The 15,673-nt window shown below is 47.9% G+C and overlaps 1 protein-coding gene across 2 annotated transcripts in view; it reads left to right on the top strand.

Moving 5' to 3' along the window:
• The first annotated feature begins 455 nt into the window (after positions 1-455).
• tnni3k (TNNI3 interacting kinase) overlaps positions 456-15,673 on the top strand; it is a 184,874-nt gene continuing 169,656 nt past the window's right edge. The window contains exons 1-4 of one of the 2 annotated variants that reach the window (XM_085983581.1): positions 456-707; positions 7,778-7,886; positions 12,122-12,207; positions 14,506-14,603. In XM_085983581.1, the coding sequence (XP_085839707.1) occupies positions 668-707; positions 7,778-7,886; positions 12,122-12,207; positions 14,506-14,603 (333 nt within the window). In that variant the 5' untranslated portion in view covers positions 456-667. The remainder of the gene's footprint in view (positions 708-7,777; positions 7,887-12,121; positions 12,208-14,505; positions 14,604-15,673) is intronic. The other variant, XM_085983580.1, reaches the window with a different exon arrangement.

Here is a 15,673-nt window from a genome sequence, read left to right as displayed (position 1 = left end):
ACAAATGTAAGAAATCACACAACACCAGGTTATAGTCCAACAGCTTTATTTGAAATCACAAGCTTTTGGAGCGCTGCTCCTTCTTCAGGTGAAGTGGAGAAATGCAGTTGGAAAGGTTACCTGTAAACATCTGACATGATTCTCTGACTATATAAGCTGTGTCTTTATGCATTTCTCCACTTCACCTGAAGAAGGAGCAGCGCTCCGAAAGCTTGTGATTTCAAATAAAGCTGTTGGACTATAACCTGGTGTTGTTTGATTTCTTACATGAGGGAGAAAGGAATAGCAGGATATGCTGATAGGGTCAGATGAAGAGGGGTGGGAGGAGGTTCGTGTAGAGCATAAACACCAGCATGGACCAGTTGGGCCGAATGGCCTGTTTCTGTGCTGAAAAAACTTTGCAATTGTCTGTAAGTGTTACTGGATAACTTTAATACTTTGACAGGCCCCAGCTGCTGCTTTGATCTCACGTCCCGAGCAACAGGGATCTTTGTTTTGTCCTGCTATTGTATTCCAACATTCCAGTTAGAGATGAGGTTTATTTTTAGCTGGGTTTATCAGCAGTGTCACAGCGAGGAAAACACTTTTACTGTCAGGGAGCGAGCGAGTGAGATTCTGCTGTCTAAAAACTGACATATAAACAACTTTACCGTGGAGAAGAAACACAATGGGGAACTACAAATCCAGGCCGAACCAGACCTGCACGGGTAAAGCAACTTTTTTGCAACTGAATTTCATGTTCAAGGGAAGATTAAAGTGGTAACTTTAGGAAGATGAGCCCTTGAGGGGATTGCTAGTCCCGTGTGTGAAGCAGATGTCGGGCTTTGTGTCCAGAGTGTTTGACAGTCCGGCAGGCCAATCCTTTCTGTAATGTCGTATTAGTATTTCGTGTTTAGCACCCCCTCACTACTCCTGGATAGCTCAGTGCTTTTTCTCCGTTGAGTTGCTGTGCTTTCTGGTCCCAAGTTTGATGGTCATTCTGTGCTGACCCGTGACACCCGGTTCATAAGGGTCTAATTATAAATGGTCACCCTGCACCCAGCAACATTGGGGATTGTGTGCAGGACAGGGAGAGCTCATTTACATATGTTAATGTAGATCAGATAGTAATCAAAGGAAGTAATCTCCGGATCACTCCCGGTGCCACGTGCTAGTGAGTACAGAAATAGGAGGATAGAGCAGATGAATGCGTGGCTAGAGAGATGGTGCAGGTGGGAGGGCTTTAGATTGCTGAGGCATTGGGACCGTTTCTGGGGGAGGTGGCAGGGGGATGGGAACCTGAGAATAGATTCAGAAGCGAGAGAAGCAAAGCTGAAGTTAGAAAGCAGAAAAGGAGAAAGTGAATGTGGAAAACAGAGGAAGCAAGGGCTAGAAAATAGACAACAAGGGAGTTTGGCAGTGCTAAATGGTACATACTTCAGTGCAAGGTGTATAGGGAATAAGGCAGATGAGCTGAGGGCACAGATAGACACGTGGGAGTATGATATAGCTATTACTGAGACATGGCTGAAAGAGGGGCAGGTATGGCAGCTCAACATTCCTGGTTACAGGGTTTTCAGACGGGATAGAGAGGGGGTAAAAAAGGAGGGAAAGGGTCACAGTATTGATTAAAGCTGTGAGGAGGGATAATATATTAGAAGGATCAACAAATGGGGCCATATGGGTTGAATTGAAGAACAAAAAAGCTGCGATCACACTGCTGGGAGTGTACTATAGACCCCCCCCAAACAGTCAGAGGGAGATAGAAGAGTAAGTATTTCTGAGAAGTGCAAAAACTATCGGGCAGTAATAGTAGGAGATTTCAGCTACCCTAATATTAACTGGGATAAAATTAGTGTGAAGGGTATAGAGGGAGCAGATTTCTTAAAATGCATTCAGGAGAACTATTTTAGCCAGTATGTAGCAAGCCCAACAAGGGAGGGGGCGGTTCTGGACTTAGTTTTAGGAAATGAAGCTGGGCAGGTGGAAGGGGTATCAGTGGGAGAGCATTTTGGTGCTAGTGATCATAATTCTGTTAGATTTAGGGTAGTTATGGAAAAGGACAAGGATAGACCAGGAATAAAAATTCTCATTTGGAGAAAAGCCAATTTTGCTAAGCTCAGAGGGGATTCAGCCAAAGTAGACTGGAGACAGAAACCTGAAGGTAAATCAGTGTCAGAGCAGTGGGAGACATTCAAGGAGGAGATCCTGAGGGTTCAGAGCAAGTATGTGCCCTGAAAGAAAAAGGGTGGGACTAACAAATCTAGAGCCCCCTGGATGTCAAGGGGCATACAGGGTAGGATAAAGAAAAAAAGGGAGGCTTATGACAGATACCGAGGGCTCAATATTGCAGAAACTCTAGAGGAGTACAGAAAGTGCAGGGGTGCAATTAAAAAGGAAATTAGGAAAGCAAAGAGAGCATGAAAAATTTTGGCAAGTTAAATCAAGGAAAATCAAAGATGTTTTATAAATACATTAAGAGCAGGAGAATAACTTAAAAAAGGGTAGGGCCTATTAGAGATCATGAGGGTAATCTGTATGTGGAGGCGGAAGACATGGGTATGGTTCTTAATGAATACTTTGCGTCTGTTTTCACAGAAGAGAGGGACGATGCAGACATTGCTATCAGGGAGGAGGAGTGTGAAATATTAGATGAAATAAACATAGTGAGAGAGGAAGTATTAAGGGGCTTAGCAGCTTTGAAAGTGGATAAATCCCCAGGCCCGGATTAAATGTATCCCAGACTGTGAAGAAAAGTAAGAGAGGAAATAGCAGAGGCTCTGACCATCATTTTCCAATCCTCTCTGGCTACAGGTGAGGTGCCAGAGGACTGGAGGACTGCTAACATTGTACCCTTGTTTAAAAAGGGAGAAAGGGATAGACCGAGTAATCACAGGCCAGTCAGCCTAACCTCGGTGGTGGGAAATTTATTGGAAAAAGTTCTGAGGGACAGGATAAATCTTCATTTAGAAAGACACAGGTTAATCAAGGACAGTCAGCACGGATTTGTTAAGGGAAGGTCGTGTCTGACTAACTTGATTGAATTTTTTGAGGAGGTAGCAAGGAGGGTAGATGAGGGCAGTGCGTTTGATGCAGTGTATATGGATTTTTGCAAGGCTTTTGATAAGGTTCCACATGGCAGACTGGTCACGAAAGTAAAAACCATGGGGTCCAGGGCAAAGTGTCAAGTTGGATTCATAATTGTCTCAGAGGCAGGAAGCAAAGGGCAATGGTCGATGTGTGTTTTGGTGACTGGACGGCTGTTTCCAGTGGGGTTCTGCAGGGCTCAGTACTGGGTCCCTTGTTTTTTGTGGTATATATCAATGATTTAGACTTCAATGTAGGTAGGGGTATGATTAAGAAGTTTGCAGGTGTGATGAAATAACTCTTGTGTTCTGGCATTTGTATTGTCTGTTGTTGTTGTACTTGCTAATGTCTGGAATGTCCTACAGATGTAACCACTAATGCTCCTCCCTAGCCCGGCCCCTCTGGATCCTCCGGATTGGTGTGAGTCTTACTCATAAGGGCTGGGTTGGTGATGAATGATGGCTGCCTTGTGTTAACTCGATGCCATGTTCTTACTTAATAAAAGCCTTTAGTTTTAAGCTTTAACCTCTTGGATTCAGGCAGTTATTTGGCACATCAATTTTATTAAGTAACAACTTTTGGAAGATGGATCAATTTTTGAAACCAGAGCGTCTGGATATCGATCCCCATTCGGCAGATGCGTTGAAGAAATTTACGCATTGGCTTCGATGTTTTGAACACTTCATCGCATCGATCGATCCGACGGTTAGCAAGTTGGGTCTTCTAACCAACTTGGTAAGTCATCAAACTTACTCTATAATTGAAGATATTACTACATATGAAGAGGCCCTCGCAGCTCTTAAGGCCCAGTACCTTAAGTCGGTTAATGAAGTATATGCCAGGTATCTTTTGTCTACTCGCAGGCAATTACCCGAGGAATCCCTGGACGATTTCCTGCAGGACCTTAAGGCTTTGGCTAAGGATTGCAACTACAAGGCTGTCTCTGCCAGTGTATCAGGAAGAAGCCATCTGCGATTCTTTCATATCTGGCCTCCGATCTAATTATATTAGACAGAGACTCCTCGAGAACGACTCGTTAGTTTTAAAAACGGTCGTCGCTACTGCTCGATCGTTAGATGTAGCCCAGAAGAATTTAGAAGTGTATGCATCAGCCCATGCATCTCTCTCAGCCTCGTGTGTTCCGAGTATGGAGGCATCCATAACACCAGTGGAGCCTCCACTTAATCCTATTGTTGCGGCTGTACCCCATGGGTCTAAGTGTTATTTTTGTGGCCAATCTAAACACCCCAGACAAAGATGCCCAGCCAGAGAGGCTACCTGTTTTAAATGTAAGAAACGGGGACATTTTAGTAAAGTGTGTAAGGGTAATCCTGTACCCGATGTCTTCTCTGCTGCCGCCTATCGTTTTACTCTAGCCTCGGCTACGGTTGACCAGACCATACCGTGTTCCTTGTCGAAATCTATGATGGACATCAAGATTAATGGTCGTCCTACTGGGTGTTTGATAGACTGTGGCAGTACTGAAAGTTTTATACACCCCAACCTTGTTAACTCCTGTTCATTGAAGGTGTATCCTACTCGAAGTGAAATTGTGATGGCGTCCAAGTCCCTTACTTCGGAGGTAACTGGATATTGTAAAGTCACATTGACCATTAAGGATATGGAGTATAAGGACTTTAAACTCCTCATATTACCTCAGTTGTGTGTGAACTTAATTTTAGGCTTGGATTTCCAGTGTCAGCATGAGAGCATTACCCTTAAGTATGGTGGATCTCAGCCTCCACTCACAGTCTGCGGCCTTTCTACTTTAAAAGTAAGTCTGCCTTCTTTGTTCGTGAACCTTGCTCCTAATTGTAGACCTATAGCGACTAAGAGTCAACGGTATAGTTCAGAAGATAAAACATTTATAAAAGATGAAGTGGAAAGGCTTCAACGGGAGGGAATCATCGAACACAGTAATAGCCCGTGGCGTGCCCAGGTGGTGGTGGTTAAAACTAATGAAAAGAAAAGACTTGTGGTGGATTATAGCCAGACTATAAACTTGTATACCCAATTAGACGCCTATCCTTTGCCTCGTATTTCTGAGATGGTGTACCAGATAGCTCAGTACCGCGTGTTCTCCACCATTGATTTAAAGTCTGCCTACCATCAACTCTCTATCAAAATAGAAGACCGACCTTATACGGCCTTCAAAGCTAATGGGCGCCTGTACCAATTCCTTAGGGTGCCCTTTGGAGTGACAAATGGGGTATCCGTCTTCCAATGGGAGATGGATCGTATGGTGGATGAATACGCGTTGGAAGCAACATTCCCGTACCTGGACCTTCAGAGACACAAATCCTCAGTGTGGAAAACACTGATGATTCTGGGAATTCGAATGAACTGGAGTTAGTACTCCAGGAGGAGCCTCAGCAAGAGTTACGTTGTTCCCAGAGAACTATCAGACCCCCTGACAGACTGAATCTATAGCAGGGGGTGAATGTGATGAAATAACTCTGTGTTCTGGCATTTGTATTGTCTGTTGTTGTTGTACTTGCTAATGTCTGGAATGTTCTACAGATGTAACCACTAATGCTCCTCCCTAGCCCCGCCGCTCTGGATCCTCCGGATTGGTGTGAGTCTTACTCATAAGGGCTGGGTCGGTGATGAATGATGGCTGCCTTGTGTTGACTCGATGCCATGTTCTTACTTAATAAAAGCCTTTAATTTTAAGCTTTAACCTCTTGGATTCAGGCAGTTATTTGGCACATCAGCAGGTGATACTAAAATCAGCTGTGTGGTTGATAATGAAGAAGAAAACTGTAGACTGCAGGAAGATATCAATGAACTGGTCAGGAGGGCAGAACAGTGGCAAATGGAATTGAATCCGGAGAAGTGTGAGGTAATGCATTTGGGGAGGGCTAACAAGGAAAGGGAATACACATTAAATGGTAGGACACTGAGAAGTGTAGAGGAACAAAGGGACCTTGATGTGCAGGTACACAGATCCCTGAAGGTAGCAGGCCAAAGTAGATAAGGTGGTTAAGAAGGCATACAGAATACTTGCCTTTATTAGCCGAGACATAGAATGCAAGAGCAGGGGGGTTATGCTTCAACTGTATAAAACACTAGTTAGGCCACAGCTAGAGTACTGCGTGCAGTTCTGGTCACCACATTACAGGAAGGATGTGATTGCACTAGAGAGGGTACAGAGGAGATTTACGAGGATGTTGCCTGGGCTGGGGAATTTTAGCCATGAGGAAAGATTGGATAGGCTGGGTTTATTTTCTTTGGAACAGTGGAGGCTGAGGGGAGACCTTATTGAGGTGTATAAAATTATGAGGGGCCTAGATAGAGTGGATAGGAAGGACCTATTTCCCTTAGCAGAGGGATCAACAACCAGGGGGCACAGATTTAATGTAATTGGTAGGAGGTTTACAGGGGATTTGAGGGGAAATTTCTTCACCCAGAGGGTGGTGGGGGTCTGGAACTCACTGCCTGAAAGGGTGGTAGAGGCAGAAACCCTCATCACATTTAAAAAGTACTTGGATATGCACTTGAAGTGCCGTAACCTGCAGGGCTATGGACCAAGAGCTGGAAAATGGGATTAGGCTGGAGAGCGCTTTGTCGGCCGGCACGGACACGATGAGCCAAATGGCCTCCTTCCGTGCTCTAAATTTCTATGATTCTATGAAGAGGGAGAGCTAATTTACATATATTAATCATAGACTAGTACAGCATAGAAGGAGGCCATTCGGCCCATCGAGTCTGCGCCGGCTCTTTCGAAGAGCAATCCAGTTACTCCCACTCCCCCGCTCTTTCCCCATATCCCTGCAATTTTTTCTTCCAGTATTTATTCAATTCCCTTTCGAAGGCTACTATTGAATCTATCGGACAGTGCATTAATGTACATATGTTAATGTGGAACAGAGAGAGCTAAGTTAGATATGTTATTGAGACTTTCAGGGGGAGGGCGTTTCCTGGCTCCTGATGTTTTAGGTTTCGGAAGCGGTCACGTGATGTAGAGTGCATCATGGATCTCAATCCAATTCTCCAATCAGGTTTGCCTGGTTCTAATTGGGTGAAACTGATTGGGCCTTGGAGAGGGTGCAGAGGAGATTTACTAGAATGGTGCCGGGGATGAGGGGTTTCTGTTTGTGGAGGGACTGGAGAAGCTGGGATTGTTCTCCTTAGAGCAGAGAAGGTTAAGGGGAGATTTAATCGAGGCGTTCAATAATCATGAGGGGTTTTGATAGAGCAGTTAGGGGGATCTGTTTCCAGTGGCAGGAGGGTCGGTAAACAGAGGACACGGATAATTGGCAAAAGAATCAGAGGGGGAGATGAGAATTCTTTTTTTACAGCGAGTTGTTGTGATCTGGAATGCGCTGCCTGAAAGGGCAGTGGAAGCAGATTCAATAGTAACTTTCAAAAAGGAATTGAAGAAATACTTGAAAAGGAAATAATTGCAGGGCTATGGGGAAAGAGCAGGGGAGTGGGACTCATTGGAGAGCTCTTTCAAAGAGCCGGCACAGGCACGATGGGCTGAATGTCGTCCTCCTGTGCTGTGAGATTCGATGACTGGAGAATCTAGGCTTCAGCATGCATGCTAGTAGGTGAAGACTGCCCTCCCGTGGGTGAGGTTATCAGAAGGACACTGGTGCCCACGGTATTGTTCCCCAGCAAGGAGTCGGCACCTTCGGAAGGAGAAGGAAGGAAAGCAAACTGTTGGGGAAAAAGGAATTTTAACTAAAAATATGCCGTTTCCTGGCAGACGAATGGAAGAAGAAAGTGAGTGAATCTTACACTGTGGTGATGGAGAAACTGGAGGACGATCTGTGTATTAAAGACAGCGAGCTTCTCGAACTCAAGCACGTCTTCAGGTGAGGAGGGAAAGGCGGACACTGTTTCAAATTTCTTGAGTTTTTAAGAATCAGACACCATTGCTGGTTACCTCGGCGTCCTATTTGACCCTGAGCTGATCTTCCAACCCCATATCCTCTCCATCACCAAAGGCCATCTATTTCCACCTTCGTAATATCGCCCGTCTCCGCCCCTGCCTCAGCTCATCGGCTGCTGAAACCCTCATTCCTGCCTTTTGTTACCTCCAGACTCGACTATTCCCATGCTCGCCTGGCTGGCTTCCCATCTTTCACCCTCTGTAAACTCCAGTTCGTCCAAAGTTCTGCTGCCCCGTGTCCTAACTCACACCCAGTCCCATTCACCCATCACCCCCTGTGCTCACTGCCCCATGTCCTAACTCGCACCCAGTCCCATTCACCCATCACCCCCTGTGCTCACTGCCCCATGTCCTAACTCACACCCAGTCCCGTTCACCCATCACCCCCTGTGCTCACTGCCCCGTGTCCTAACTCACACCCAGTCCCGTTCATCCATCACCCCCTGTGCTCACTGCCCCATGTCCTAACTCGCACCCAGTCCCGTTCACCCATCACCCCCTGTGCTCACTGCCCCGTGTCCTAACTCACACCCAGTCCCATTCATCCATCACCCCCTGTGCTCGCTGCCCCGTGTCCCAACTCGCACCAAGTCCCGTTCACCCATCACCCCCTGTGCTCACTGCCCCGTGTCCCAACTCACACCCAGTCCCGTTCACCCATCACCCCCTGTGCTCACTGCCCCGTGTCCCAACTCACACCCAGTCCCGTTCATCCATCACCCCCTGTGCTCGCTGCCCCGTGTCCCAACTCGCACCAAGTCCCGTTCACCCATCACCCCCTGTGCTCGCTGCCCCGTGTCCCAACTCGCACCAAGTCCCGTTCACCCATCACCCCCTGTGCTCACTGCCCCATGTCCCAACTCACACCCAGTCCCGTTCACCCATCACCCCCTGTGCTCACTGCCCCGTGTCCTAACTCACACCAAGTCCCGTTCGCCCATCACCCCCTGCACTCACTGCCCCGTGTCCTAACTCACACCCAGTCCCGTTCACCCATCACCCCTGTGCTCACTGCCCCGTGTCCTAACTCACACCCAGTCCCGTTCACCCATCACCCTCTGTGCTCACTGCCCCATGTCCTAACTCGCACCGAGTCCCGTTCACCCATCACCCCCTGTGCTCACTGCCCCGTGTCCTAACTCGCACCCAGTCCCGTTCACCCATCACCCCCTGTGCTCACTGCCCCGTGTCCTAACTCGCACCGAGTCCCGTTCACCCATCACCCCCTGTGCTCACTGACCCGTGTCCTAACTCGCACCCAGTCCCGTTCACCCATCACCCCCTGTGCTCACTGCCCTGTGTCCTAACTCGCACCCAGTCCCGTTCACCCATCAACCCCTGTGCTCACTGCCCCGTGTCCTAACTCGCACCCAGTCCCGTTCACCCATCACCCCCTGTGCTCACTGCCCCGTGTCCTAACTCACACCAAGTCCCGTTCACCCATCACCCCTGTGCTCGCTGTCCTACATTGACACCTCGAGTTTAAAATTCTCATCCTTGTGTTCAAATCCCTCCATGGCCTCACCCCTCCCTATCTCTGTAACCTCCTCCAGCCCCACAACCCTCCAAGATATCTACGCTCCTCCAATTCTGGTCTCTTGTCACAGAAATCACAGAAACTCCACAATGCAGATAGAGGCCATTTCGGCCCATCGAGCCTGCACCGACACATATCCCACCCGATCCCCGTAACCCCACGTATTTAATCCCCCTAACACTAAGGGTCAATTTATCATAGCCAATCTACCTAACCCGCACATCTTTGGACTGTCTATCCCCAATTTTAATCGCTCCACCACTGGAGGCCATGCCTTCAGCTGCCTGGGCCCTAAGCTCTGGAATTCCCTCCCTAAACCTCTCCACCTCTCCTCCTTTATGACGCTCCTTAAAACCTGCCTCTGACCAAGTTTTTGGTGACCTGTCCTGATATCTCCTTACGTGACTCGGTGTCAATTTTTGTCTGATTTACGCTCCTGTGAAGCGCGTTGGGATGTTTTACTATGTTAAAGGCGCTACATAAGGCTGTTGTTGTAGGTTGCTTCATGACATCACCAGCAAGTCTACATAATCGCGGATCCATTGACTGCGAGTGGCGTGGGAGCTGATCCGGGCAACTCAAACCGCTGGGAATCGCGCTCGCCGGTTGGTCATGCTATACGCTGTCAGTGAAGCTGTTCCTAAAAGCACGGGCGGGTTCCTGTCAGAAGCATTGCAAAGAGGCCTAGAAGGGGAGATTTAATAGATGTATTCAAAATTACAAGGAGTTTTGATAGAGCAAATCAGGAGAAACTGTATCCACTGGCAGAAGGGTCGGTAACCAGAGGACACAGAGTGAAGGGAATTGGCAAAAGAACCAGAGGGGAGAGGAGGAGGAATTTTTTTTACGCAGCGAGTTGTTGTGATCTGGAATGCGCTGCCTGAAAGGGCGGTGGAAGCAGATTCAATAGTAAGTTTCAAAAGGGAATTGGAGAAATACTTGAAAAGGAAACATTAGCAGGGCTGTGGGGAAAGAGCAGGGAGTGGGACTAATTGGAGAGCTCTTTCAAAGAGCCGGCACAGGCACGATGGGCCGAATGGCCTCCTTTGGTGCTGTGAGATTCTATGATAAGATGACGGGGTGATAGGTGAACAGGTCTTGGTGCGAGTTAGGATATGGACAGCAGAGTTTTGGTTGAGCTGAAGTATACAGAGGGTGGAAAGCGAGAGGCTGGCCAGGAGAGCGTTGGAATAGGCAAGTCTGGAGGTGACATAGGCACAGATGGGCTGAGACAGGGGCGGAGGTGGATGGTGGCAGTCTTAGTGACAGAGAGGATTATGGGGTCGGAAGCTCAGCTCAGGGTCGAATAGAGCAGCAATGTTGTGAACAGTCTGGTTCGGCCTGGAACCCTGGCCAGGGCACCGGGGGGTTTGGGCGAGGATAGGATAGCCTTGCCCGGGATGGTCAAATAGTCTGGCAGTACTCAGTGTCAAGTGAGTAATGGGCACTTGGGCAGGGTACTGTAGAATGATCACCTTCCATTTAAGGGTATCAACTCCTTCAGGAGGGGAGTGGGAGAAAGTATAACATAGAATTACATAGTATGTACAGCACAGAAACGGCCCGAATGGCCCATGCTGCTGTTTATGCTCCACACGAGCCACCTCCCACCCCTCTTCATCTCACCCTATCACCATATCCTTCTATTCCCTTCTCCCTCATGTGTTTATCCAGCTTCCCCTTCAATACATCTGTGCTATTCTCCTCAACCACTCCCTGTGGTAACGAGTTCCACGTTCTCACCACTCTCTGGGTAAAGAAGTTTCTCCTGAATTCCCAATTGGATTTATTAGTGACCATCTCATATTTATGACCTCTAGTTCTGGTCTCCCCCACAAGTGGAAACATCTTCTCTACGTCTACCCTATCAAACCTGTTAAATCCGTGAATCTTGATGTATGGTGTCCTCCAATAAATAGACTGAGACTGCAGAGGAACAATCAACAGGTGTTTACTGGATGAGGGTTGCTCTAAAACTAACAGTACAGATGCCTACTCAGGGTTTATATACAGGTGTGGTCACTGCCGGTACTACAGTATACAGGAGCTGTAAAAAAGTAGTTCTCCCCTTAAAGGTACATACACTACAAAACCCCTTCATGATTTTAAAGACCTCGATCAGGTCATCCCTCAGCCTTCTCTTTTCTAGAGAAAAGAGCCCCCGCCTGTCCAGTCTTTCCTAATCTATTTTTTTACCTTCTCCAGTGCCTCTATCTCCTTTTTATAATATGGAGACCAGGACTGTTCACAGCACTCCAAGTGTGGTCTAACCAAGGTTCTATGCAGGTTTGATATAACATCTCTGCTTTTAATTCTATCCCTCTAGAAATGAACCCTAATGCTTTGTTTGATATTTTTATGGCCATATTAACCTGCATCACTAATTGCAGTGATTTGTGTATCTGTAGCCCCAGATCCCTCTGTTCCTCCACCCCATTTAGACACACACTTTCCAAGTCGTATGTGGCCTCCTTATTCTTCCTACCAAAATGCACCACCTCACACTTATGGAAGCGAAGATAAGGAAACATGTTTCGTTTGTGAATAAACCAAATTATATTTTTTGCGCTGTGGTTTTAGGTGATGATGTGTTGAATCCTGGCAGATATTTTTCTTTCCAGTTCAGACGAAGCCTTCGGTAAAGTAAACATGAACTACCGGACAAAGAACGGGTTATCTCTACTTCATCTCTGCTGCATTTGTGACGGTGAGTTACCTGCAGACTCGACTATTCCACCGCTCTCCGGGCCGGCCTCCCACCTTCCGGAAACTTCAGCTCATCCAACACTCGGCTGCCCCGTGTCCTAACTCTCACCCAGTCCCGTTCACCCATCACCCCTGTGCTCACTGCCCCGTGTCCTAACTCGCACCCAGTCCTGTTCACCCATCACCCCTGTGCTCACTGCCCCGTGTCCTAACTCGCACCCAGTCCTGTTCACCCATCACCCCCTGTGTTCACTGCCCCGTGTCCCAACTCGCACCCAGTCCCATTCACCCCTCAGCCCTGTGCTCACTGCCCCGTGTCCTAACTCACACCCAGTCCCGTTCACTCACCACCCCCTGTGCTCACTGCCCCGTGTCCTAACTCGCACCCAGTCCCGTTCACCCCTCAGCCCTGTGCTCACTGCCCCGTGTCCTAACTCTCACCCAGTCCCGTTCACCCATCACCCCCTGTGCTCACTGCCCCGTGTCCTAACTCGCACCCAGTCCCATTCACCCATCACCCCCTGTGCTCACTGCCCCGTGTCCTAACTCGCACCCAGTCCCGTTCACCCTTCACCCCCTGTGCTCACTGCCCCGTGTCCTAACTCACACCAAGTCCCGTTCACCCATCACCCCCTGTGCTCACTGCCCCGTGTCCTAACTCACACCCAGTCCCGTTCACCCATCACCCCCTGTGCTCACTGCCCCGTGTCCTAACTCGCACCAAGCCCCGTTCACCCCTCACCCCTGTGCTCACTGCCCCGTGTCCTAACTCGCACCAAGTCCCGTTCACCCATCACTCCCTGTGCTCGCTGTGACCTACATTGGCTCCCTGTCCGGCAACGTCTCGATTTAAAAATTCTCATGCTCATGTTCAAATCCCTCCATGGCCTTGCCCCTCCCTAGCTCTGTAACGTCCTCCAGCCATACAGCCCTCCGAGATCTCTGCGCTCCTCCAACTCTGGCCTCTTGTCCTTCCCTGATTTCCTTCACTCCACCATTGGCGGCCGTGCCTTCAGCTGCTTGGGCCCTAATCTCTGGAATTCCTTCCCGAAACCTTTCCGCCTCTCTCTCCTCCTTTAAGACGCTCCTGAAAACCTACCTTGCCTATCCTGATATCTCCTTATGTGGCTCAGTGTCAAAATTTATTTAATGATGCTCCTGTGAAGCACCTTGGGAGGTTTTACTAGAATCAGAGAATCTCACAGCACAGAAGGAAGCCATTCGGCCCATCGTGCCTGTGCCGGCTCTTTGAAAGAGCTCTCCAATTAGTCCCACTCCCTGCTGCTTCTACCGCCCTTTCAGGCAGCGCATTCCAGACCACAACAACTCGCTGCGTAAGAAATTTCTCCTCATCTCCCCTCTGGTTCTTTTGCCAATTCCCTTCACTCTGTGTCCTCTGGTTACCGACCCTCCTGCCACTGGAAACAGTTTCTCCTTATTTACTCGATCAAAACCCCTCATGATTTTGAACACCTCTATTAAATCTCCCCTTAACCTTCTCTGCTCTAAGGAGAACAATCCCAGTTTCTCCAGTCTCTCCACATAACTGAAGTCCCTCATCCCTGGCACCATTCTAGTAAATCTCCTCTGCACCCTCTCCAAGGCCTGGTCATCCTTCCTAAAGTGCGGTGCCCAGCTTTTGTAAATGGTCTATAAAAGGGCAATATATAAATGCCAGTTATTGTTGAGAGTTGAACATGCCAAATGAAGGGGACTCCCAATCTCAAATCCTAGATCTAACTGGTAAACTGTAATGCACCAAGTGACTTCAGGATGTATGTTTGACTCAGTATGCTCATTCTTTCCCCTCGTGTAGTTTCCTCCCAGGAATATCTGCTCATGATGGTTTTTTCCTTAATTTATTCATTGAATGTGGGCGTCGCTGGCGAGGCCAGCATTTATTGCCCATTCCTAATTGCCCTCGAGAAGGTGGTGGTGAGCCACTTTCTTGAACTGCTGCAGTCCGTGTGGTGACCTTTTTGTGTGCTAGACAACTTCAGAGAGCAGTTACGAGTCAACTGCATCGCTGTGGGTCTGGAGTTGGCGTAAGGACTGCAAGTTTCCGTCCCTAAAGGAAGTACATTAGTGAACCAGTTGGGTTTTTACAACAATCTGATAGCGGAAGGGTTCCTTTTGCCAGCTTTAAATTCCAGATTTATTTAATTAACTGAATTTAAATTCGCAAACTGCCATTGTGGGATTATGAACTCATAGTCCAGGCTTCTGGGTTGCTAGTCTAGTAACATAACCACTGTGCTGCCATCCCCGATATCTCAATGCAAGCTATTGTTCCTTAAAGGTAATAAGGCCCATATCAGGACCCTGATGCTGAAAGGCCTTCGCCCATCGAGGCTCACCAGGAATGGATTCACGGCACTGCATCTGGCTGCCTTCAAGGTGAGTGCGAGCAGACACCGACCACCCCTTCGACTGAATAGCGGAATATCCTTATCCGCTGCAGAGGGACTTAAGTTGGGTTCCTTTATGCTTAACACTGTGACATGAAAAATGTGTAACATAGCAACAGGAGGAGGCCATTCAGCCTCTCAAGCCTGTTCTGCCATCCAGTTAGATCATGGGCTGATCTGTATCTTAACTCCATTTACCCACCTCGGTTTCGTTACCCTTAATACCCTTGCCTAACAAAAATCTATCACTCTCAGTTATGAAATTTTCAATTGAGATTTTCACCATCCTTTGTGTGAAGAAGTGCATCACCCCTGAACGGCCTGGCTCTAATTTTAAGGTTGTGCCAGTTTGTTCTGGACTCCCCCCTCCCCCCCCCCCCCACCAGAGGAAATAGTTTCTATTATGTCCATGTGTAATTGAGACATGGACTGCAGGAGTTGGTTATAACAGGTCTTTACTGAGTGGAGACAACCTGGAACTACTATGCAAAAGTTACTACACAGGCTTATATACAGGGGTGGTCACTACTGGTACTGCAGTATACAGGGGCTGCAGAATATAGTTCCTTCTGCAAAGTACATACACTACAATTCCTCCCCTTTTAGCTGAACAGTACATAACATTCGATTAATAATTAAATAACATATTTACAATTACAGTTGCTAGATACATTAGTTGAAGTTAAGCAATTATAAGTTCAGTCTTTGAGGAGGCTTCCTGATTCTGTCTGGATAACGCCTCTTTGGGGTATCAGGTTCTTCTGGCAAAGTTGATTCGGGATCAACGTCGTTGTTTGGTTCGTCTGCTTCCAATATCACCGATTCTGAGGTAGATGCAATTGGTACTTTGGTTTCATCGCCAGGTGTATCGGATCGTGGTGTGGAATTGATGTTTTCCAGTGACTCTAGAATCTGGTCAGCATGGCGTCTTACAATGCTCTCTCCAACGTCCATGGTATACATTAGAGGTCCTTGCCGTGTACAGATCGTTCCTGGCTGCCATTTCTCTGTGCGGTAGTCCCGGGCCAAAACTGGTTGACCTATCTTAAAACTCCTGGT

Source organism: Somniosus microcephalus, chromosome 3 (genome assembly GCF_052327205.1).
Source record: "Somniosus microcephalus isolate GS21.2 chromosome 3, FLI_Smic_1.0, whole genome shotgun sequence".
NCBI lineage: Eukaryota > Metazoa > Chordata > Chondrichthyes > Squaliformes > Somniosidae > Somniosus > Somniosus microcephalus.
Note: the sequence above shows the minus strand (reverse complement) of the source record. Positions and strands in the feature narration are given on the sequence as shown.